General features: G+C 47.5%; 1 protein-coding gene across 1 annotated transcript in view; it reads left to right on the top strand.

Moving 5' to 3' along the window:
* Positions 1-23380, top strand: part of CBL (Cbl proto-oncogene) — a 101187-nt gene that overhangs the window by 50513 nt on the left and 27294 nt on the right. The window contains exons 3-11 of the mRNA XM_054724573.1: positions 1947-2093; positions 3858-4014; positions 7435-7556; positions 7891-8028; positions 11972-12059; positions 12444-12575; positions 12764-12967; positions 21324-21452; positions 22786-23163. Coding sequence (XP_054580548.1) covers positions 1947-2093; positions 3858-4014; positions 7435-7556; positions 7891-8028; positions 11972-12059; positions 12444-12575; positions 12764-12967; positions 21324-21452; positions 22786-23163 — 1495 coding nt within the window. The remainder of the gene's footprint in view (positions 1-1946; positions 2094-3857; positions 4015-7434; positions 7557-7890; positions 8029-11971; positions 12060-12443; positions 12576-12763; positions 12968-21323; positions 21453-22785; positions 23164-23380) is intronic.

The following is a 23380-nucleotide window of genomic DNA, read 5'->3' as shown; positions in this document are numbered from 1 at the left end:
TGGGCCAGCAGCCCGTGCGCTCCGGTCAGAGCCCTCCCCGCCAGGAAAGCCGCTGCGTGTCCGGTGGGATGGGGCGGAGGAAGCGCCCTGGGGAGCGCACTCGCTCTGTGCACACCGGGAACCAGAAGCGGGGTTCGGGACCTAAGAGGACTGCAGGGGAGACGCTGGGTGTTTTAAGACATTGCTTCTAGCTGGCCTCTAAGAAATGGTATTTAGCCTGACCTGCGTGGCTCAGTGGTTGAGTGTTGACCTATGAACCAGGAGGTCATGGTTCATACTCCCAAGTTATCTGATTCAGAATCCCTTTGTGATATAGTCTTGATCTTTCCTCTTTTTTTATTTTTGAAACAGTAAAAGTGCTAATCAGCAATAGATAAAGGCTCTCAGTGCAAACAGTAATGAGGAAAACAGTAACGGAGGCTAGGCGTTAACTCTTTAGGATCTGAATTATTTCAGACAATTTTCAAAGCATATTAATATTGATCAGTTTTTGTAGGTGCTTTCAGAAAAGAAACAGGAAACTAGAAAGAAGCTAATGTGCTACAAGTACAAGGAAAGGATGAAAAGCTGAAGCATTAGGAGTTCAGCAGCATTTTGCAGAAAAGTCAGGCTGGAGGCCGTGGCTGTGGGGCAGCGCTGTATCCGGGAAGGAGGCGGCCGATGATGGCTCAGTGTGGCACCAACACGGGGGTCTGTATCAAAGAGACGTTTTAGGCAATCAAATTTGATCCTGAACTTACTTGAAATTTTATAGTCCACTTATATGACAAGAATAGACTTTTGAATACATCACTACGAAAGCAAGCGAGGGTAGTCGGTAGCTACTGGAGTATGACAGTATGGAAGCGTCTATATCTTGCTTTACCATTAAAGATAAAGATTACTGCTTAAAGGACATACCTGAAAGTGGAGATGTTAGCCGGTGTGTCAAATTGATAGCGTGGCATCTTTACAATCACGGCCATTAAGCAGGTTACTAGTATGAAGTTGCTGGTTGTTAAAGCAGTAGTATTAGACATTTCACATAGCTTGGATGTTAACGTTCCATTTTTGGAAACGGAAGAGTTTTTATAAAACCTTTAGGGTCTGATTCAGTGAAAATATTGGTTTGGTCTGGATATTTAAATAGTGCTTTTTATTGATAATTTTATGAGTTTTATGATAATTTTCTTACCCAGAATAGCTTAGGCAAAGCAGGAAATAATATATTTTGCTTTTCTGACATTTCCTTTCTCTTATGAGTTGAGTGGTTAGTCTAGTAGTGGACACGTTCTTTTTTAAGTTACATTTATTGGGGTGACATTGGTCCACATGAACATACGGGTTTCAGGTGTGGGTTTCCATGTGACAGGATCTGTGTATGGCACACTGAGCCCACCACCCAGAGTCAGATCTCCTCTAAAATATATCACTGGTAATTTTTGTCTTATTTACTACACAGCATCTGTTTGAGTGGAGGGAATAGTGGTGCAGTAGATTCAGGGTACCAGGAATGCCGTTATGTTTGCATCTTTCATATGATGTTGGGGCGAACCGTTTCTGAAGCCCTTCCTCGCACACAGGTGCGCTCCGGAGTGTGGCCGGTCCTGAGTGAGGGTCAGCGGTGCCCGGGAGCATGCTCCCCCAAACTGGTCCAGTTCCGCTGCTGGCCAGAGCGGGCTGATAGCAGTTAGTTAGCACGTATTTTGTCTGTTATGTGTTAGATGCTGCATCCTTACCATAAAGGAAACACTGAGAAAACCACGGGGAAGAGAAACACTCACCTTTCCGTGTGCGTTAATTGAAAAACTCCGCACAGGCAGGGCATGCGCAGTTGGGCCGGGCCAGCTGTTGCAGATGTCAGCAGCGCGTTGGGTCGCGCTGGCGGCCCGCAGGGGGGCCTGGGCACGCGCTGGCGGCCGTGGTCCCAGGGGAGCGGCGCTGACCGCTGTGCTCTGGCCCCGCAGGCGGAGCCTGACCAAGCTGTCGCTCATCTTCAGCCACATGCTGGCCGAGCTGAAGGGCATCTTCCCCAGCGGGCTGTTCCAGGGCGACGCGTTCCGCATCACCAAGGCCGACGCCGCCGACTTCTGGAGGAGAGCCTTCGGGGAAAAGTGAGTCTCACATCGTGAGTGTGAACTGGGAGGAACGGGAGCTGCTATTGTGAGTTTTTGTTTCGTTTTTTTATTAATGAAATATTTAAAACATGGGAAAACAGTAAAATAATGACTGTTTGTACATACTATCCAGCTTTGGTAAATATTAACGCCCCCCCCCCCTTTTAAAAAATATATATTTTGTTGATTTCAGAGAGGAAGGGAGAGGGGGAGAGAGATAGAAACATCAATGATGAGAGAGGACCATTGATCGGCTGCCTCCTGCTCGCCCCACAGTGGGGGGTCAAGCCCGCAACCCAAGCCTGTGCCCTGACCGGGAATCGCACCGTGACCTCCTGGTTCATAGGTCGACGCTCAGCCCCTGAGCCACGCTGCCCCCTCCTCTTTTCTTTCTCAAAGAAATAAGCCTGGAAGATTCCGGTGAAACCCGTGCTCTTGGATGGAATGCTCCTCTCTTCCTCTCCCTGTCCATTATGCTTTTAACTGACATTCACATTTCAAATTATGTGCTGCGTGAACAAAATTGTGTTTGTCTTCAGATGCGGAGCTTGTCCGTATTTTCAGACCTCAGGGTGAAATTGCGAGTTGGGGTTTCACATCTTCTGCTTGGCCAAGTATTGCCTAATTGCTTTCCCAAGTGGCGGTGCCCGCCCATTCCCTGAAGCCGCGTGCTGAGTTCCAGGCTCCGCAGTTTGCTGTACACTCACGGGAGGCTGAGCATCTTTTCACATTTCCGACCGGCCGGATGCTTACTCTGACTTGCCTGTTGCTCTTCCTGCCGTCTCCACTTTCCTATGGCGTTGTCTTTTTCCTGTTGTAAGGCACTAATTCTTTACTACATTACAAATATATTCTCCTAGTCTACGGCTTGTCTTTCTACTTCGTTATATTGTCTTTTGAAACACAGAAGTTTAAAATTACATAGACAGATTAATAAGTCACGCTTATGTTTTTACCTTAATATAAATGTTCTTATAGATCTGAAATTTTGGATCAAAAAACTGAAAAAGGTAGAAAGCAATAAAAGTTTTCAGTTGAATATATAGATCCTAATGTAAGTCTCTTTAAATGCTACTTTTGTTTTTTTAAATTGTGTTTACATATAAAATATAGAATAATCACAACTTAAAAACCTTAGTTGAAGAGAATGTTTACTTTGTTCCTTTAACTTAATTAATAACTACATTAGAAAAGAGTTCCAAACGCCACTTGTTTTTTCAGGCAAGCGAATACATACGCTACTCAAAGGCTTTATTTGCTTTAAAGATCTTAAGGAAGAAATCACATCATATCTCTTGCCAGCCCTACCGAGGGCTTAATCCGTCCGTCCCGCAGTTTCTCCTCATCCGTGAGGACGCCGCTCTCCCCGCGCCTGCAGCCCATTTGGTGTGGCTCCTCAGGGAACTCCTCATGTTTTACACGGATTTAACAAGTTAGCTTAAACACAAGCTTCCAATTAGTGCAGTTTGGGTCATTCTCTAATAGAACAAAGGTCTGAAGAAAGATGACAAGAGAGGTTGGTTTGTGACGTTCTGTTAAAGAGCAGTGGAGACAGACTTGTCTGTTGTGAATTCACTCATTTGACAGGTAAGAAACATACCATTTACTCCCTTTCTGTTCTCAATCCAAAATACAGCTCCGCTTCTTTAAGAGAATTGAAGTCGATATTGAGAGCTTAATGTGGCTCTCTTTTCCTTGATTATAGCATTGCCCAGAATTATCTATTACCTCACTCTGCCTTCTCACTCCTCTACCCCCCAGGACGATAGTCCCTTGGAAGAGCTTCCGACAGGCCCTTCATGACGTGCATCCCATCAGTTCTGGGCTGGAGGCCATGGCTCTGAAGTCCACAATTGATCTGACCTGCAATGATTATATTTCAGTTTTTGAATTCGACATCTTCACACGGCTCTTTCAGGTAGGACACTAAAAAGTTGGTTAAAGTAAAAAAAAAAAAAAAAGTTGGTTAAAGTAGTTATTGCTGCTTTTCTGAAGAGAATGCTTTTTAAAATAACATCTGGGATTTTGCCTATTATAAATGTATTTTTACTTATTCTAGAAATTGTAGCAAAAAAGCTTAGAACTACCTTGCACTTCATAACTGTATATAAATATGTATATGCACATACAGTACTTTTTGTTAAAAATAATCTACACTAGCCGAAACCGGTTTGGCTCAGTGGATAGAGCGTCGGCCTGCGGACTGAGAGGTCCCGGGTTCGATTCCGGTCAGGGCATGTACCTTAGTTGCGGGCACATTCCCAGTGGGGGTTGTGCAAGAGGCAGCTGATCGATGTTTCTCTCTCATCGATGTTTCTAACTCTCTATCCCTCTCTCTTTCTATCTGTAAGAAGTCAATAAAATATATTTTTTAAAAAAAATAATCTACACTAATAAAAGAGAAACATGCAAATCGACCATACCTCCATTACGCCCACCAGCCAATCAGGATTGAGTATGCAAATTAACCCAACCAAGATGGCTGTGGCCACGGAGCGAGCAGGAAGCTTGGGTTTCCCTGGCAATGGAGGAAGCCAAGCTTCCCGCCCGCTCTGGCCGGCCCTGGCCTCTACTCAAGGCTACAAAGTTTCAATTATAGAAGATAAATAAATCCCAGATACCAGGGCCTCCACTTGGGTCGCCGAGGGGTGTGGCCGGCCTGCAAATCACCACAGGCCCCTCGCCCAGGCCACCCCACGCCCCAAGGGAACCCCCACCCTGATTCGGGACACCCTTCAGGGCAAACCAGCCAGCCCCCACCCGTGCACCAGGCCTCTATCCTATCTAATAAAAAGAGTAATATGCAAATTGAACATCAATCAAACACACAAGATTGCTGCCCCTATGTGGTCAAAGGTGGCTGCCCCCATGTGGACACAAGATGGCTGCCACAAGATGGCCAGCAGTGGAGGGCAGTTGGGAGGAATCAGGCCTGCAAGGAGGGCAGTTGTGGGCAATCAGGCCAGCCGGGGAGGGAAGTTGGGAGGGACCAGGCCTGCAAGGGAGGGCAGTTGGGGGCAATCAAGCCTGCAGGGGAGGGCAGTTAGGGGTGACCAGGCCAGCAGAGGAGGGAAGTTGGGGGCGACCGGGCCTGCAGGGAGGGGCAGTTGGGGGGGACCCAGGCCTACAGGGGAGAGCAGTTGGGGGAGACCAGGCCTGCAGGGGAGGGCAGTTGGGCGGGGAACCAGGCCTGCAGGGGAGGGCAGTTAGGGGCAATCGGGCTGGCAGGGGAGCAGTTAGGCATCAATCAGGCTGGCAGGGGCGTGGTTAGGGGGTGATCAGGCTGGCAGGCAGAAGCGGTTAGGGGCAATCAGGAAGGCAGGCAGGCAAGCGGTTGGGAGCCAGCAGTCCTGGATTGTGAGAGGGATCCCAGATTGGAGAGGGTGCAGGCTGGGCTGAGGGACACACCTCTCCCCTCCATGCACGAATTTCATGCACCAGGCCTCTAGTAACTATATAATCTGCTTTTTTACCTTGACATTTATCATCTTTCTTTACTATTAAATAATTCTTTTGCATCAGTTTAATGATTGTAGAATGTGCAGAAAATGGGTATACAGTCACTTGCTACATAACAATAGGGATTTGTTCTGAGAAATGCGTGTTAGTCAGTTTCATCCTTGTACAAACATCATCACGTGCACTTACACAACCCTGAGTGGCAGAGCCTACTGCACACCTCGGCCGAATGGTGTAGCCTGCTGCTCCAAGGCTGTACACCTGTACGGCGCGTTACTGTACTGAACCCTGTAGGCAGTTGTAGCACAGTGACTAAGTATTTGTGTATCTAACCGTAGAAAAGGTACAGGAAAAAGACTGTGTAACAGATTTGCAATATGGAACACCTGCACAGGGCACTTCTCATGAATGGAGCTGGCAGGACTGGGAGTCACTGAGGGGGTGGTAAGTGAATGTGAAGGCCTAGGACATTACTATATACTGCTGCAGACTTTAACACTGTACACTTAGGCTGCATTAATTGATAAAACAGCACTAGAGGCCCGGTGCACTGATTCGTGCACTGGTGGGGTCCCTCTGCCTGGCCTGTGGGGATCGGGCCAAAACTGGCTCTCCAACATCCCCCGAGGGGTCCCGGATTGCGAGAGAGTGCAGGCCAGGCTGAGGGACCCCTCCGGTGCACAATTGCTCCAGGATGTGTCCGGCCCGTCTTGCTCAGTCCCGATCAGCTGGACCCCAACAGCAAGCTAACCTGCCAGTTGGCGCGTCTGCCCCCTGGTGGTCAGTGCACATCATAGCAACTGGTCAAATGGTCCAAGGGTCGGACACTTAGCATATTAGGCTTTTATATATATAGATGAGGCTAGATCAAGTGTAAGAGAAAATGATGCATTTAAAACACATAGTAAACACATGATGTATGAGGCTGCTGCCAGCATGCCTGGGTTGCAGGCTCAGTCCCCAATGTGGGGTGTGCAGGAGGCAGCCAATCAATGATTCTCTCTCATCATTGATGTTTCTATCTCTCCCTCTCCCTTCCTCTCTGAAATAAATTAAAAATGTATATATTAAAAAAAAAAGAAAGGTACACTCTAAAAAGACAATAAAACGTTTAGTATAAGCCAGTAAGAGCCATTGGTTAGTAGCAGATGTTATGTGTTGTAATGATGTGTGTGCTGTACTTGTTGGGACTGGCAGCACAGTAGGTTTGCTTGCACCAGCACTGCCACAGACACGGGGCAGTGCGGTGCCCTACAATGCTAGGGTGGCTGTGATGTGAGTAGGTGACAGGACTTTTAGCTCCATTTTCATCTTAATGGGACTACCATGGTATATGGGGTCAGGCATTGACCAAAACATTAGTGTGCGGTGCACGACTGTAATGTGACATATTTAATGAGTTCTCTGTTAGTGGATAGTTACATATGTCTCCAACTTTTCTCCTATTGTATTGACATTCTTGACTTTAATGTTGAGATGTAGCGATGCTTCGAAAAGAACTCGCGCTTCCTTTCCTGAAGACACTGTGTGTGTGACAGCTGCGGGACCTGCCTGTGGGCTGCTTGGTGGCACCTGTCGTCCCTGCCTTGTTCTGTTCTTTGGGTTCTTGTGGTCTAACCTCACGACTGTTAGTTGGAACTGCTTTAAAGTTTTTTAAATTTTGTTTTGTAAAGTTGTTTTTTCTATAAGGATATATTTGTTTCTTTTTAGGTTTTCACAGTTCTTATCTCCCAAACACATTGTCTTTCCTCAAAGTGACAATCCGATCAAACATTTGTGACAATAAGTGGGGATTTGTGATTGAGAATTGAGGTCCCTCACTCTGAGGAGGGCTGTATGTCTCGAGCCAAATGGTCCAATTGATCTCTTGTTTTCTTAGCCCTGGTCCTCTCTGCTCAGGAACTGGAACAGTCTCGCTGTCACGCACCCTGGTTACATGGCTTTCCTGACGTATGATGAAGTAAAAGCTCGGCTCCAGAAATTCATTCACAAACCTGGCAGGTCAGTGCCATGAGTCAAAGAGGCTTATTCTCCTGAATTTTGTTTTCTGATGACCTTTGTTAAAATAGAGAAAACATGACCTTTGATTAGTTCTCCATGGCCATGTTTCTGCAGATGGATGCCTATTTATCAGAGGAATTGACTCATTCAGATCAGAGGATTTGATAAATGCTTTCAATTCACTTCAGAATTGGGCTTATGTGTCTTTGCTTTTTGGTCTGGAGTCATTGAAGATTCTGTTATTGATAGTGTTTTGTATTTTTGTCCCTGTTTTACCATTTACCCTAATATGAATTTATCATGTATTAAAGATTCTGTTTACCTCTATTCTCAGTTACATATTCCGGCTGAGCTGTACTCGTCTGGGTCAGTGGGCTATTGGGTATGTCACCGCTGATGGGAACATTCTCCAGACAATCCCTCACAATAAACCTCTCTTCCAAGCGCTGATTGACGGCTTCCGGGAAGGCTTGTGAGTACCTGCTGTTTACCGTCTGCCAGGGTCTGGGAACCGAGGGCCTGTCAGACCTCATCGTTAGTGACTGATGGGTTCCTTGTGCAGATGAAAATTCAGGAAATGCTTTAACAGATCATAGTGTGACCTTCAGGTTCTTCTGTTTTTATTTAAGAGGAATTGGATGAAATTACTTTTCTCTACTGCTTCTCTTATTACTATGAGTAAACTTTATCTTTTCCTTTTTCTGAATGTTAACTTATTTTCAAGTCTGTTAGATTTAAAATGTTATCAGCTATTTCGCTAGCCACGCTGGAGTGATGAGGTGTTTGCTCCCAATGCCAACAGGCTCAGGCCTTCATCCTGACGTCACCTGCTCAGCAGCATTTCCCCAGGCTTTGGGCCTTGTAATGTGTGCTGATATTTATGGTTAAGTTCTTATTTATTCCAGAATTGCTGTTCCTTTGGGAATTTACATAGATTATAACTTGGTAAGTACTGAAAGTACCAGTGTTGACTAGGTATCAGAAAACTACTTGTATTTAAGGTAATTATGCATCATCTTCTACAGTAGCATTGGAGCTTCACCAAATGCCAGAGCAGTTTGATTCTAGAAACTTCCGGGTAGATGATCTCAAGTGGCTTAATTTGTTTCTTGTTACATTTCTTTTAAGTTGGTGTCTCTCAGTGTTAAAATCTGTAAACAAGGGTATTTTAGGTGTTTGGTCAAAAGTAAATGCAGTTTGGAGAGTCAAGCTAGATGGCGGTGTAGGTAAACATCGTACTTGCCTCCTCCCACAACCACATCAAAATTACAACTAAACTACAGAACAATCATCATTCAGAACTGCCTGAAATCTGACTGAATAAAAGTCCTACAGCTAGAGAATTAAAGAAGAAGCTACATTCAGACTGATAGGAGGGGCGGAGGCACCGAACAGGCTTGTCCGACACCTGCGTGTGGCTTTTTTTTAATTGGGAGGGATATCTCGGCTGCAGAGGTCTCCTGGGAGGAGATAGGGGTCCAAGACCCATCAGCCCAGGGTTCCAGAGTTGGGAAGAGAAGTCCCTATAACCTTGGGCTATAAAAACCAGCAGGGGAAAAGTACAAAAAGAAAAAAAATAAAACCAACAGGGACTGTGACTGAGTGACGTGGAGGCTGTGGGAGCCCCAGGCAGTTCCTCTTAAAGGGCCCACACATGGACTTACTGACTCAACTCCCCCTGAGCGCCAGCACTAGGGCCGCAGCTTTTTTTAAATTTATTTTTTATTTTTTAAAAGTATATTTTTATTGATTTCAGAGAGGAAGGGAGCGGGAGAGAGAGATAGAAACATCAATGATGACAGAGAATCATTGATCAGCCATGGGACAACAGCTTGAAAGGATCCAGGGACATAGGGGAAGGAACTAAATTGTCTGGTATTAGGGCAAGAACTTGAAGGCAGCTTTCTACCAGACAAAAGGGCTGGCAGAGGTCATTGAACCTTTTCTGCGATCTCCCTGCCACATTGCTGACAGGCAGCCACCAGATATGAGTTTCCATCGACTTGGCCCATACTGTTCGCCCTGCCCTGGTGATTACCTGAGACCCAGACCCACCCAGTTTGCAGCCTCACCCAAGCTGTTTGCAGTGGCTTTTTCATATGAATGGCCTGTCTTGGCTCAGGCTTTAGACTTTTCCTAAAATCTCTCAAACAAGCAGCAGCTGGCCTCAGTGAGCCCCATTACTCTTGATAAGTGGCCGCAGGCCTGGCAGTAGCCCCAGCCTGCCTTGGTTCACAGCTTGCCCTCTCCTGATACTTCCAAGTAGCAGCCATCTTGAGATCTCTCTGTAGCTCCTGCTGGGTGGTCCCAGGCAGTGGCAGACTTTGCACTTCCCAGGAGGCTCCAGAGCCAGTGCACCCAATGGACAGCTTCAGACCATAGCAGATTATAACTCTACACATCCATAAGTGACACACTCAAGAGGCAGACTCAGTGAGCACCAAAGCTCCACTGAAGAAAGTCCTGCTCCACAGGGGAGTCTCCTGCACAGCTGCTCTTCCACTTAGTCACAGCTGGTCCTCACAGCCAGTTGGCCTGGAGGTCAATTCCTCCCAGTGACACCAATAGCCATCAAGGCTCAACTACAATGAGACTGTGCACACAGCCCACACAGGGGCACACCTAGAGTGCCCAGCTCAGGTGACTGGGGAGGCTGAGCCACTGGGCCTACAGGACACCTACTACACAAGGCCACTCTACCAAATCCACGAGACATAGCAGCTCTACCCAATACATAGAAACAAACACAGGGAGGCAGCCAAAAAGTGGAGACAAAGAAACATGTCACAAATGAAAGAACAGAAGAAATCTCCAGAAAGAGAACTAAATGAAATGGAAGCAAACAAACTACTAGATACAGAGTTCAAAACAATGGCTATAAGGATGCTCAAAATCTTACTGAGAACTTCAAGGAATTTAGTGAGAACATCAATGACATAAAAAAAAAGACTAGTCAGAAATTAAAGATACACTAACTGAAATGAAGAATAATTTACAGGAAGTCAACAGTAGAGTAGAAGATGCCAAAAATCAAATCAACGATTTGGAATATGAGGAAGCAAAAACACCAATCAGAACAGCATTAAAAAAAAAGAATCCAACATTCGCATCATGGAGTGCCATCCTGGAAGGAGAAGAGAAGGAGCAAGAAATTGAAAACCTATTTGAAAAATTAATCAACAAACTTCCCCTACCTAGTGAAAGAAATAGACATACAAGTCCAGGAAGCTCAGACAGTCCCAAACAAGATGAACCCAATGAGGCCCAAAAGAGAATTTAAAAGCAGCAAGAGAAAAGCAGTTCGTTACCTAAAGGAGTGCCAGCTGATTTCTGGTACCCGCAGGGAGTGGGCCTAAGCCATCAGTCGGACATCCCCCGAGGGCTCCCGGATGGCTAGGGCGCAGGCTGGACACCTCCGCGCCCCCCCCCCCCCCGCCCCCCGCCATGAGTGCATGAATGTCGTGCACCGGACCTCTAATAAATACATATCTATCAACAATTGAATCTAAAAATCAAAATAAACGAACAAAGAATCTAATGAACAAAATAAACTAATGCATAAAATTGAGGCATGGAAACATGGAACAGACTGATGAATCTCAGAGAGAAGGGGTAAGGGGAGGTGGGTAGAGATTAAACAAAAAAACTTATAAGCATACATGCATTACCATGGTCACAGGATCCAGGGGGAGGGGGGAAGTCTAAGGGGGGACATGTGTAATATTCTCAACAATAAAGATTTTTTAAAAAGCAAATGCAGTTTAAGTGAAGAATTTATACTTTGTGGCCATCCATAGGTTAAAACAGGTGGGTGAACTGGCACATAGGCCCGCTGTTTTGTGTCTAAGATACGTTTTAAAGTGTTAAACACACACACACACACAAAGAATATGCGACTTCATCGATTGCAAAGCCTAAAATATCTACTGTCAGGCCTTACAGAAAACGTTTGTCAACTCCTTGATTAAAAGGTGGGACCTGCCGAAACCGGTTTGGCTCAGTGGATAGAGCGTCGGCCTGCGGACTGAAAGGTCCCGGGTTCGATTCCGGTCAAGGGCATGTACCTTGGTTGCGGGCGCATCCCCAGTGGGGGGTGTGCAAGAGGCAGATGTTTCTCTCTCATCGATGTTTCTAACTCTCTATCCCTCTCTCTTCCTCTCTGTGAAAAATCAATAAAATATAAAAATAAATAAATAAATAAAAGGTGGGACCTGTGGCAACGTGCCCTGGAGAAAGGATAGCGGTTTTAGGAGAGTATTTCCTTGGAGCTCTTTTTGGAAGTGTTAGTAAGATTTATCCTTGCACTTTTTGCAAAGCGGCCCTTTGACAATGAGGGAATTCCTAAATGCCATCTGTTGTTAGCGAGGGCTGACAAATGGACTTCCGTGAAGTCACAGGCGCTCTCTCCCTCACAGCTATCTGTTTCCTGACGGGCGGAGTCAGAACCCCGACCTGACGGGCTTGTGTGAGCCGACGCCCCAAGACCACATCAAAGTGACCCAGGTGAGCCTTGTCGACAGGATAGCCGTTTCACTGGAGTCAGTGTCGTGTGGACTTAACGGAGCTGCCGGAGAACTGGATTAAGTGACTGAACACTTACATTTTAAACCGTTGACTAGATTAGGGAATTTATGTCCCATGTGGTTTCTCTTGAACCATGCAGCTTCACGTAGGACCAAGACGAGGTGATTTCTGTGCTATGGGACAACATTGACCACTGATGTGAAATTTTTGTTGTGATGGTGAAATTTTTGTACAAGCAAAATTTGTATAGACAGTAACAGTCTTTAATATTTTTGTTTTTAGCATTTATGGTTGCATTCATTCATTCAACAAATACCTGAAATAGGCTGAGTAACTTGTTTTTTATTTTTACTTTAATCAAAGGAACAATATGAATTGTACTGTGAGATGGGCTCCACATTCCAACTGTGTAAAATATGTGCCGAGAATGATAAGGATGTGAAGATCGAGCCCTGTGGACACCTCATGTGCACTTCCTGTCTGACATCCTGGCAGGTATGGATCCAAATCGTGCATTTTCTCAGTTGTGTGATCCTTCTGAAGAGTTGGGGATCTTATGTAAAGGATGGCTTGGTGTGTGGGGTAGAGGAACTTTTTCTTTCTTTTTTCAAATGTATGTGCTGGGGGTGACTGTTTTAAGTGCTTTCAGATGTGCCTGTCACCATCTCCTGTTTCCTCTGCAGGAATCGGAAGGCCAGGGCTGTCCTTTCTGCCGATGTGAAATTAAAGGTACTGAGCCCATTGTGGTCGATCCATTTGATCCGAGAGGAAGTGGCAGCCTATTGAGGCAAGGAGCAGAGGGAGCTTCTTCCCCCAATTATGATGATGATGATGATGAACGAGCTGACGATTCCCTCTTCCTGATGAAGGAATTAGCTGGTGCCAAGGTAAGTCTGCAATTTAAGAGCCGGTGGCAAACTGAAGGGGAATAAAAGAATTGGACCCTATTTTGCTACTGTGACTAGAATATATTGCTCTTGTCTTTCCTCTAATGGAGTCTTGTCATTACAGCGTTACGTTTGATGGGGAGAAAGATGTTAATAACAAAATAAGTGGCAACTAAAGTGATTGGAGGGTGGTAGGAGGTACCATGTAGAATCTAACTGGAATTAAAACTAAATTGGGGAATATTCACCCTAAAGTACCAGCTGAAGATGGTGGAAGAGGCTTTACACAGGAGGGGCAGAAAGCACCTTGAGGCTGCTGGGAAGGCGGCCCTGCCCAGCTCAGGAGCTGGCCCAGGGTGAGGAAGGTCCCCCGGAGAGGAGCAAGGCCTCCCAGCCCGCACAGCCAGAGCTGGAACAGCGCCCACACAGCACCTAGCAGTGGGCCTTCTATCAGCCAGGGAGCTGAGCCGCCTGAAGACAAAGCCACGAGGGCTGGTGAACAGGACTTTCGCTCTGAGATGCTCACCTAGGTTTCTGTGGAGAAATGGGGGTGCAGACTGGAGTTGCCTGAAGAGACGGGTAGGAGTCGGGGAGAGTTGTGACGAGGGCGCTCTCGGGATACCTGTGTTGAGCCATCCCCCCTGCAATATCACAGCAGCCGTTTTTCTGGAAAGGCCCAAGTCCCTCCCAACATCAGAAGCCTGGGGAGAGGCAAATACCCGCCCCCTGGGACGCAGCTCCCTGCCCTGAGGAATCCAGCATGCTCCACCTTGCATCTGACGCCTGCTGAGGAGGAAGCAGCTTGGGGGCAGCAGTCTCAGAGAGCTTCAGGGCTGGATTTCAGGTGGGAATATTCCTCCCACGTTCACAGGAACCTGCCTGGCGCTTCCCTCGCACGGGGGAGCTGATAGAAACTCCTGGCTTCTGGCATACTACACTGGCCTGCCTAAGAGGGACGCTGCCCTGCGGAGAACGGGGAAATAGTGCAGAAACACATTCACAATCTTCCCTGAATTCTGAACATTTGCTGACCTGTTTAGGGCCCCGTGCTGCCAAAAAACAAACAAACCAGCTTAGGAGCTCAGCTTGACACCTGCAGTAGATTGCTTGAAGCTTTGAACAGGGCGTTGAGAGCCAAACTTGTACAGCTTCTGACATTGGCTAGCACTAAAGTACCTCCCAGGAGGCCCCAAATGAGCATGCAAAGTGGTTAGCCACCGACAACATAGAGCAGAACCAAAGGGAAGGCCTACCAGGCCCAACATCTGCCGAGAAGAACTTCACTTATTTGGTAATATTGTTGCTTTGTTTTGTTTTGTTTTTTTCTTCTATTGCTTTGGTATTGTTATTTTTTTTTCTCATTTCTCTCTTGTTTCTTTCCTATCTTTTATTTGCCTTTCCTTCTCTTACTCTGTTTATTTCTCTCTTTTTTTACCTTTTTATATCTCTTTCTTTACCTTTTTGTCATTTTCCTTTATCTGTTCTTTATTCTAATTGTTTTCTCTCCTTTCTTTCCTTTTAGATTCTTTTTTCATTCCAATTTCTCTTCTAGTATTACATTAGTTTTATTGATTACTAGAGGCCTGATGCACAAAATTCATGCAAGGGGCTCAGCCCTCCCAGCTGCGGTGGCTTCCTCCAGCTTCGTCTGGAAGGTCATCCGGAAGGTTGTTCGGCTATCTGGTCTAATTAGCATATTATGCTTTTTTTATTATTATTACTAGTGGCCCAGTGCATGAAATTCGTGTCCCTCACCCAGCCTACACCCTCTCCAACCTGGGACCCCTGGGGGGATGTCTGACTGACAGTTTAGGCCTGATGGGATCAGGTCTAAACTGGCAGTCGGACATCCCTCTTGCAATCCAGGACCACTGGCTCCTAACCACTCACCTGCCTGCCTGCTTGATCGTCCCTAACCACTCTGCTTGCTGGCCTGCTTGCCCCAACTGCCGGCCTGCCTCCCCCAACTGCACCGGCCCCCCGCCAGCCTGCTCGCCCCCAACTGCCCTCCCCTCCTGGCCTGACAGCCCCTAACCACCTCTGCCTTGGACCTGCGTCCATAAGGTCTCCCAGTCTAATTAGCATATTACCCTTTTATTAGTATAGATTATAGATTATTATTATTTCTTTTTCACTTATTCTTGTTCTTTTTCTTAATTTTCTTTTGAGGTTGTTTTTGCTATTGTTGTCAGGTTCGTTTGTATGGTTTTGTTTGTTTCCTGTTTTGTTTTGTCCTATACAACAGCTTGCATGACATGGTGTGGGTGGAGCCTCAGAGCCAGCTTGAGAGGAGATCCCACTCACAAACTGGACAATAGCAGTCAAAATCCTATTGCAACAGTAGAGCCCAAATGCCCCACAAACTGGTCACTCCTAGAGCATCCAGCTCAGGAGTTCAAGGAGACTACACCACAGGGTTCCACAGGGAATTTACTACACAAAGACCACCCCACAAAGACTGGGAGTCATAGATAGTATATTTAATACATAGAAACAAATACGAAGAGACAACTAAAATGGGGAGATAAAGAAACACCCCTCAAATGAAAGAAAAGGAGAAATCTCCAGAGAAAGACTGAACTGAGATGGAGGTAAGCAATTTATCAGAGTTCAGAGTAATGGTTATAACCGTGCTCAAGGACCTTAACAGAACTACAAGGAATTTAATGGGAACTACAAGGAAATTAGTGGGAACTACAAGGAAATTAGTGGGAACTAGATGAGCAGGAAAAGAACATAGAAACCATGAATAAGAACAAGTCGGAAATGAATACTAAATCTGACAACTAAATCTGTCATACACGTATGACACTGAAAGGAATTAAAAGCAAGCTTGATGAAGCAGAGGGTAGAATCAGCGATTTGGAAGAGAAGATAGGAAAAAGCAATTAGAGCAGCAAAAAGAAAACACTTAAAAGGCCTGAGGAGAGTTTAAGGGAACTTTATGACACTGTGAAATGGAACATCTGCATCATAGTGGTACCAGAAGAAGAATATGAACAAGGGATGGAGAAATTGAAGAAATAATGACAGAGCCCTGGCCAGTGTGGCTCAATGATTAGAACATTGGCCCGCACACCGAAGGGTCATGGGTTCAACTCCCAATCCAGAGCATATACCAGAGTTGCAGGTTCTATCCTAGTTCCTGATCGGGGCATGTGTGGGAGACAACCATCAGATGTTTCTCTCATCCCTCCCTCACTGTTTCTATCTCCATCCCTCCTTCCCTCCCTCTCTTCCAATCTATCTAAAATCAAAAGAAAAGTATGCTTGGGTGAGGATTAATAACCACCACAACAATCCTATATAATAAAAGAGAAGCATGTAAATTGACCGTACCTCCGCTATGCTAACCAGCCAATCAGGAGGAGGTATGCAAATTAACCTGACAAAGATGGTGGGTTAATTTGCATATGCAGGCGCCGAGCGGCCTGGGTCCTGGGGACATCCTCAGGACCCAGGCCATTCCTAGCCTGTAGGCCCGTGAGTAGGCCCTGAGCAGCCAGGGTCCCAGAATGCCCCTGGCCACTCTGGGCCTGCAGGCTCCAAGTGGATGTTCCCGCCCTGCAGACGCTTGCGCATGTGCCGGCGCCAAGCGGCAGCCCAAGTCTCCATGCCCCCCAGCCCGGCGCCCACAATGCGGGGCCGCGGGGACACGCCCCTAGCCCAGTGGACACAATGCAGGGGGTCCTCTATGCATGAGCTGCAGAGGAAACAACCTTTTCTTTTTTAAAAAAAAATATATTTTATTGATTTTTTTATAGAGAAGAGAGGAGAGGGATAGACAGTCTGAAACATCAATGAGAGAGAAACATCGATCAGCTGCCTTCTGCACACTCCCCACTGGGGATGTACCCCCAACCAAGGTACATGCCCTTAACAGGAATCAAACCTGGGACCCTTCAGTCTGCAGGCCGACGCTCTATCCACTGAGCCAAACCAGTTTGAGAGTAAACACCTTTTCTGACTGCACATAGGCTAAGCTCCCTGTACGCTGCCACTTGCAGTGTTCTTGGTAACTTGGGTTATAAGAATCCAAGAATGTGATCTAGGGTTTTTCCACCACACTCCTGGATGAAAAAAACGAAGGTCCGCTGCTGGAGGGGTTAAGAAATGTCATATCCTGCCCTAGCTGGTTTGGCTAAGTGGATAATGCCTCAGCCTGCCGACTGCAGGGTCCGGGTTCGATTCTGGTCAACGGCATGTACCTAGGTTACAGGCTCCTCCCTGGCCGGGGCCCAGGTCAGGGCTCATGCAGGAGGCAATCAATCAAAGTGTCCCTCTCACACTGATATTTCTCTCTGTCTCTCCCTCTCTCTTCCATACTCTAAAAATCAATGGAAACATATCCTCAGGTAAGGATAAAAAAAGAAAGAAAGAAAGAAATGTCATATCCTATGAAAGACAAATCTTGAAAATGCCTAAAGAAACGTCATTTTTTCATGGTGAAGGGACTGGAGTCCGTGTTGATGAAAACACCTTGGCAGCTGCGGTGGCTGGCAGTGGCTGCATCAGTGGGGTGATGGGGCTGGCACCTTCCCCTGATCAGTCTAGTCGCCTCCCGCAGAGGGGAGCGGGCCTAAGCTGTCAGTAGGACATCCCCTGAGGGCTCCCAGTCTGTGAGAGGGAGCAGGCTGGGCTGAGGTTACCCTCCCCCAGTGCACAAATTTCATGCACCGGCCCCCTAGTAAGAATAACAATAGAAAATGATAGAAAACATTCATAACCTGGTGAAGGAAAAAGTCACACAAATCCAGGAAGCACAGGGAGTCCCAATGAAGATGAACATAAAGACACTCACACTAAGACACATTATAATTAAAATGACAAATGTTTAGACAAATAGAAAATCTTAAGGGCAGCAAGAGAGAGACAGTTGCCTACAAGGGAGCTCCCATAAGGCTGTCAGATTATTTCTCAACAGAAACTCCACAGGCCAGAAGGGACTGGCATGAAGTGTTCAAAGTAATGAAAAGCAAGGGATCCAAGACTACTCTATCCAGCAAGGCTATCATTCAGAATTGAAGATGAAATAAAGAGCTTCCCAACAAAAAAGGCTAAAGGAGCTTATTACCACCCTACCAGCACTGAAAGAAATGCTAAAGGGACTATAGTAAAAAGAAGAAGAAATAGAGGAACATAGACATAAAGAATAAGGATGGCAATAAATAAGTACCTATCACTAATAATTTTAAGTGTAAATGAATTAAATGCTCCAAAAGACATAGGGTAGCTGAATGGATAAGAAAACATACTGTGTATGCTGTCTACAAGAGACCCACCTCAGAACAGAAGACTCACACAGACTGAAAGTAAAGGGATGGAAAAAAATTTTCATGCAAATGGGAACGGAAAAAAAAAGTGGGAGGTAATATTACTCATATCTGACAAAATATACTTGAAAACAAAGGCCATAAGAAGAGATAGAGAAGGTCACTATATAATTCTAAATGGATTGTTCCAATAAGAGGATATAACCCTGGAAACATATATGCACCCAATACAGGAGAATCTAACTATATTAAAAAACTCCTGGAGGTCCTGGCCAGTTGCTCAGTGGTTAAGAGTGTTGGCCTGTGGACTGAAGGGTCGAGGAATCAATTCCCAGCCAAGGGCACATGCCTGAGTTGCAGGTTTGACTCCTGGCCCCTGTTGGGGTGTGGTCAACTAATTGATGTGTTTCTCTCTGTTTGATATTTCTCTCTTTGCCCCTCTTCTCCCTCCCTTCCATTCTCTCTAAAAAGAATCAATGGAGCCTAGTGGTTGAACATTGACCTATGACCCAGGAGGTCACAGTTCAAGTCCCGGACAGGATACATGCCTGGATTGCAGGCTTAATCCCCGGTAGGGGGCATGCAGGAGGTGTCCAATCAATGATTCTCTCTCATCGTTGATGTTTCTATCTCCCTTCCTTTCTGAAATTAATAAAAATACACTTAAAAATAAAAAGTCAATGAAAAACATATCCTCAGGTGAGGATTAAAAAAGCAACAACACACTCCTGGAGGACCTGAAAGGAGAGATAATGATCAGCAGTGTACTTATAGTGGGGGCTTTAACACCCACTGACATCAATGAATAGGTCTTCCAGACAAAAATCAACAAGGAAACAGTGACCTTAAAGCACACACTAGATTAGATGGATGTAATTGACATTTATTGAACATTATATCCCAAAACTGCAGAATATACATTCTTCTCAAGTGCACATGGAACATTCTCAAAGATAGACATGTTAGGACACAAAACAAGCTTTTACAAGTTCAGGGAGGTAGAAATCATATCAAGCATCTTCTTGGATTATAACAGTATGAAACTACAAATCAACTACAGTAAAAAAAACCTGAAAAACATTCAGACACATGGGTGCTAGCTAAATAGCATGTTATTAAACAATGAATGGACTACCAATAAGATCAAAGAAGAACTATAAACTTCCTGGAAACAAATGAAAACAAACACAAAATCTATAGGTCACAGTGAAAGTAGTCCTGTGGAGGAAGTTTATAGCATTACAGGTATACTTCAAGAAACAATAAACTCAAATAAATGATCCCCTGCAACTAAAAGAATTAGAAATAGAACAGCAAGAAAAGCCTAGAGGAAGAGGAAATAAGGAAATAATAAAGATCAGAGAGGATATAAAAGACATGCAGACTAAAAAATAAATACAAACGATCAAAGAAACCAAGAGCTGGTTCTTGGAAAAGATAAACAAGATTGATGAACCATTAGCCAGACTCATCAAGAAAGAGAGGACCCAAATAAATAAAATGAGAAATGAAAGAGGTGAAGTAACAGCTGACACCATAAAAAATACAAGAGAATTAGGAGAAAATACTATGAACATCTATATGCCAACAAACTGTACAACCTGGGCAAATGGACAAATACCTAGAAACGCAACCTTCCAAAACTCAGTCAGGAGGAATCAGGAAACCTGAATGGGCTGTTAGCAACTAATGAAATAGAAGCAATAATAAAAAAAACTTCCAGAAAACAAAAGGCGAGTTTTACCAAACATTCAATTAAGAACTAACACCTATCCTCCCCAAACTATTACAAAAAAATTGAAGAGGAAGTAACACTTCCAAGCTTATTTTACGAGGTCAGCATTATCTAATTCCAAGGCCAGATAAAGACACTACAAAGAAAGAGAATTACAGGCCAATATCCCTGATGAACACAGATGCTAAAATCCTCAACAAAATATTAGCAAATTGGATCCAGCAATACATTGAAACAATCATATACCATGACAATGTGGGATTTATTCTGGGAATGCAAGGCTGGTACAATATCAGCAAATCAATAAATGTAATTCACAAGCAAAATGAAAGATAAAAATCACAGGATCATACCAATAGATGCAGAAAAGGCATTCAACGAAGTCCAGTGCCCATTTGTGATAAAAACTCAGTAGAGTGGGAATAGAGGGATCATACCTCAACATAATAAAGGCCCTATATAACAAACCTACAGCCAACATCATACTCAATGGGCAAAAACTAAACACATTTCCCATAAGAACAGGAACAAGATAGGATGTCTGCTTTCACCACTCTTATTCAGCATAGTACTGGAAGTCAGAGAGGAAGAAAAAATAAATAAATAAAAAGGCACCCAAATTGGAAAGGAGGAAGTAAAACTGTCATTATTGGCAGATTATATGGTACTAGAGGCCTGATGCACGAATTTGTGCATGGGTGGAGTCTGGCCAGCCCCCCTTGATGGGGCTGATCGGGGCCAGGCCGGTTGGGGGAAGCGGCCTGGGGAGGTTGGCCACCCTGCCCTGCCCCAAATCAGGATTGGGTGGCGGGGGGTGCTGATTGGGGGCAGGGCTGGCCAGGGGGAGGGGCCAAAGGTCGTTGGGGCCTGAATGGGCCAGTTGGCTACTGCAGTGTCATAGCGTCAGTCGTTCCAGTTGCTCGGCTTTGATATATATGGATTGTGCATAGAAAATCCGAAAGACACTGCCAAACAACTAATACATTTAATAATGAATTTGGCAAAGTTGCAGGAAACAAAATTAACATCCAGAAATCAATGGCATTTTTATACACCAATAATGAACTCTTAGAAAGAGAAACTAAAAGAACAATCTCATTTACCATCTCAGGAGAAAAAAAAAGATACTTAGGAATAAACTTAACCAAGGAGGTAAAAGACCTGTACTCAGAAAACTATGGGAAATTGAAGATGGAAATAGAGGAAGACGCCCTAGCGGGTTTGGCTCAGTGCGGAGAGCGCACCTCCGCCAGCGGCCTCGGCAGGGTGGTCGGCGTTCACCTGGGCTCGGGGCGGGGAGGAAGGTGCCACTCGCCCAACCAGAGTGACGGTGAGGTCTCCCCTGCAGGTGGAGCGGCCCCCCTCTCCGTTCTCCTTGGCGCCGCAGGCACCCCTGCCGCCCGTGCCACCACGACTGGACCTGCTGCAGCAGCGCCCGTGCGCCCCTGCGGGGGCGGGCCTGGGAGCGGCGCCCAAGGTAACACCCTGCTCTGGTCCCCCCGCTCTTCCCCCTGCTCTGGTCCCCCCGCTCTTCCCCCTGCTCTGGTCCCCCTGCTCTGGTCCCTCCTGCTCTGGTCCCCCCTGCTCTGGTCCCCCTGCTCTTCCCCCTGCTCTGGTCCCCCCTGCTCTGGTCCCCCTGCTCTTCCCCCTGCTCTGGTCCCCCCTGCTCTGGTCCCCCCTGCTCTGGTCCCCCCCTGCTCTGGTCCCCCTGCTCTGGTCCCCCCTGCTCTGGTCCCCCCTGCTCTGGTCCCCCCTGCTCTGGTCCCCCCTGCTCTGGTCCCCCTGCTCTTCCCCCTGCTCTTCCCCCTGCTCTGGTCCCCCCTGCTCTGGTCCCCCTGCTCTTCCCCCTGCTCTTCCCCCTGCTCTGGTCCCCCCTGCTCTGGTCCCCCCGCCCCCGCTGCTCTGGTCCCCCCGCTCTTCCCCCTGCTCTGGTCCCCCCGCTCTTCCCCCTGCTCTGGTCCCCCCTGCTCTGGTCCCCCTGCTCTTCCCCCTGCTCTGGTCCCCCTGCTCTTCCCCCTGCTCTTCCCCCTGCTCTGGTCCCCCTGCTCTTCCCCCTGCTCTGGTCCCCCTGCTCTGGTCCCCCTGCTCTGGTCCCCCCTGCTCTGGTCCCCCCACTCTTCCCCCTGCTCTGGTCCCCCCGCTCTTCCCCCTGCTCTGGTCCCCCTGCTCTGGTCCCCCCGCTCTTCCCCCTGCTCTGGTCCCCCTGCTCTGGTCCCCCTGCTCTGGTCCCCCCTGCTCTGGTCCCCCCGCTCTTCCCCCTGCTCTGGTCCCCCCAGCTCTTCCCCCTGCTCTTCCCCCTGCTCTGGTCCCCCTGCTCTTCCCCCTGCTCTTCCCCCTGCTCTGGTCCCCCTGCTCTTCCCCCTGCTCTTCCCCCTGCTCTGGTCCCCCTGCTCTGGTCCCCCTGCTCTTCCCCCTGCTCTGGTCCCCCTGCTCTTCCCCCTGCTCTGGTCCCCCCTGCTCTGGTCCCCCCTGCTCTGGTCCCCCTGCTCTTCCCCCTGCTCTGGTCCCCCTGCTCTGGTCCCCCCTGCTCTGGTCCCCCTGCTCTTCCCCCTGCTCTGGTCCCCCTGCTCTTCCCCCTGCTCTGGTCCCCCCTGCTCTGGTCCCCCTGCTCTTCCCCCCTGCTCTGGTCCCCCCTGCTCTGGTCCCCCCTGCTCTGGTCCCCCTGCTCTTCTCCCTGCTCTGGTCCCCCTGCTCTGGTCCCCCCTGCTCTTCCCCCCCTGCTCTTCCCCCCTGCTCTGGTCCCCCCTGCTCTGGTCCCCCCTGCTCTGGTCCCCGCGGCTCCCCTGACTTGCTTCCCTCCTGCTCCACAGGCTGTGGCCGGTGCCCTGCATAAGGACAAGCCATTGCCAGCGCCCCCCACTCTCAGAGACCTGCCGCCGCCGCCCCCTCCTGACCGGCCGTACTCCGGGGGAGCTGAGGCCCGGCCGCAGAGACGCCCCTTGCCCTGTACTCCCGCTGACTCTTCATCCAGGGACAAGCTGCCTCCCGTCCCCTCCAGCCGCCTTGGGGAGTCCTGGCTGCCTCGGCCCATCCCCAGAGTGCCCGCCGTCACCCCAAGCCCTGGGGAGCCCTGGACAGGACGGGAGCTGACCGCCCGGCACTCCCTGCCCTTTTCGCTGCCCTCCCAAATGGAGCCCAGAGCAGAGGGGCCTCGGCCTGCGAGCGCCTTCAGTCTGGGCGCCTCCGTGGTGAGTCCTGGTTTTGAAATGACTTAGCCGTTCAGAAATATCTGTGGCCTGGCCTGTGGCCCAGCATCAGCCCCTGCACCAAAGGGTCGAGGGTTTGATTTCTGGTCAAGGTCACATGCTTGGGTTGCAGGTTCGATCCCCAGCTCCAGTCGGGCACATATGGGAGGCAACCAATTGATCTCTCTCTCTCTCTCCCTCCCTCCCTCCCTTCCTCTCT

This window comes from Eptesicus fuscus, chromosome 13, assembly GCF_027574615.1.
Source record: "Eptesicus fuscus isolate TK198812 chromosome 13, DD_ASM_mEF_20220401, whole genome shotgun sequence".
Classification (NCBI taxonomy): Eukaryota; Metazoa; Chordata; class Mammalia; order Chiroptera; family Vespertilionidae; genus Eptesicus; species Eptesicus fuscus.
The sequence above is the reverse complement of the archived record's forward strand: the minus strand, read 5'-3'. Positions and strand labels throughout refer to the sequence as shown.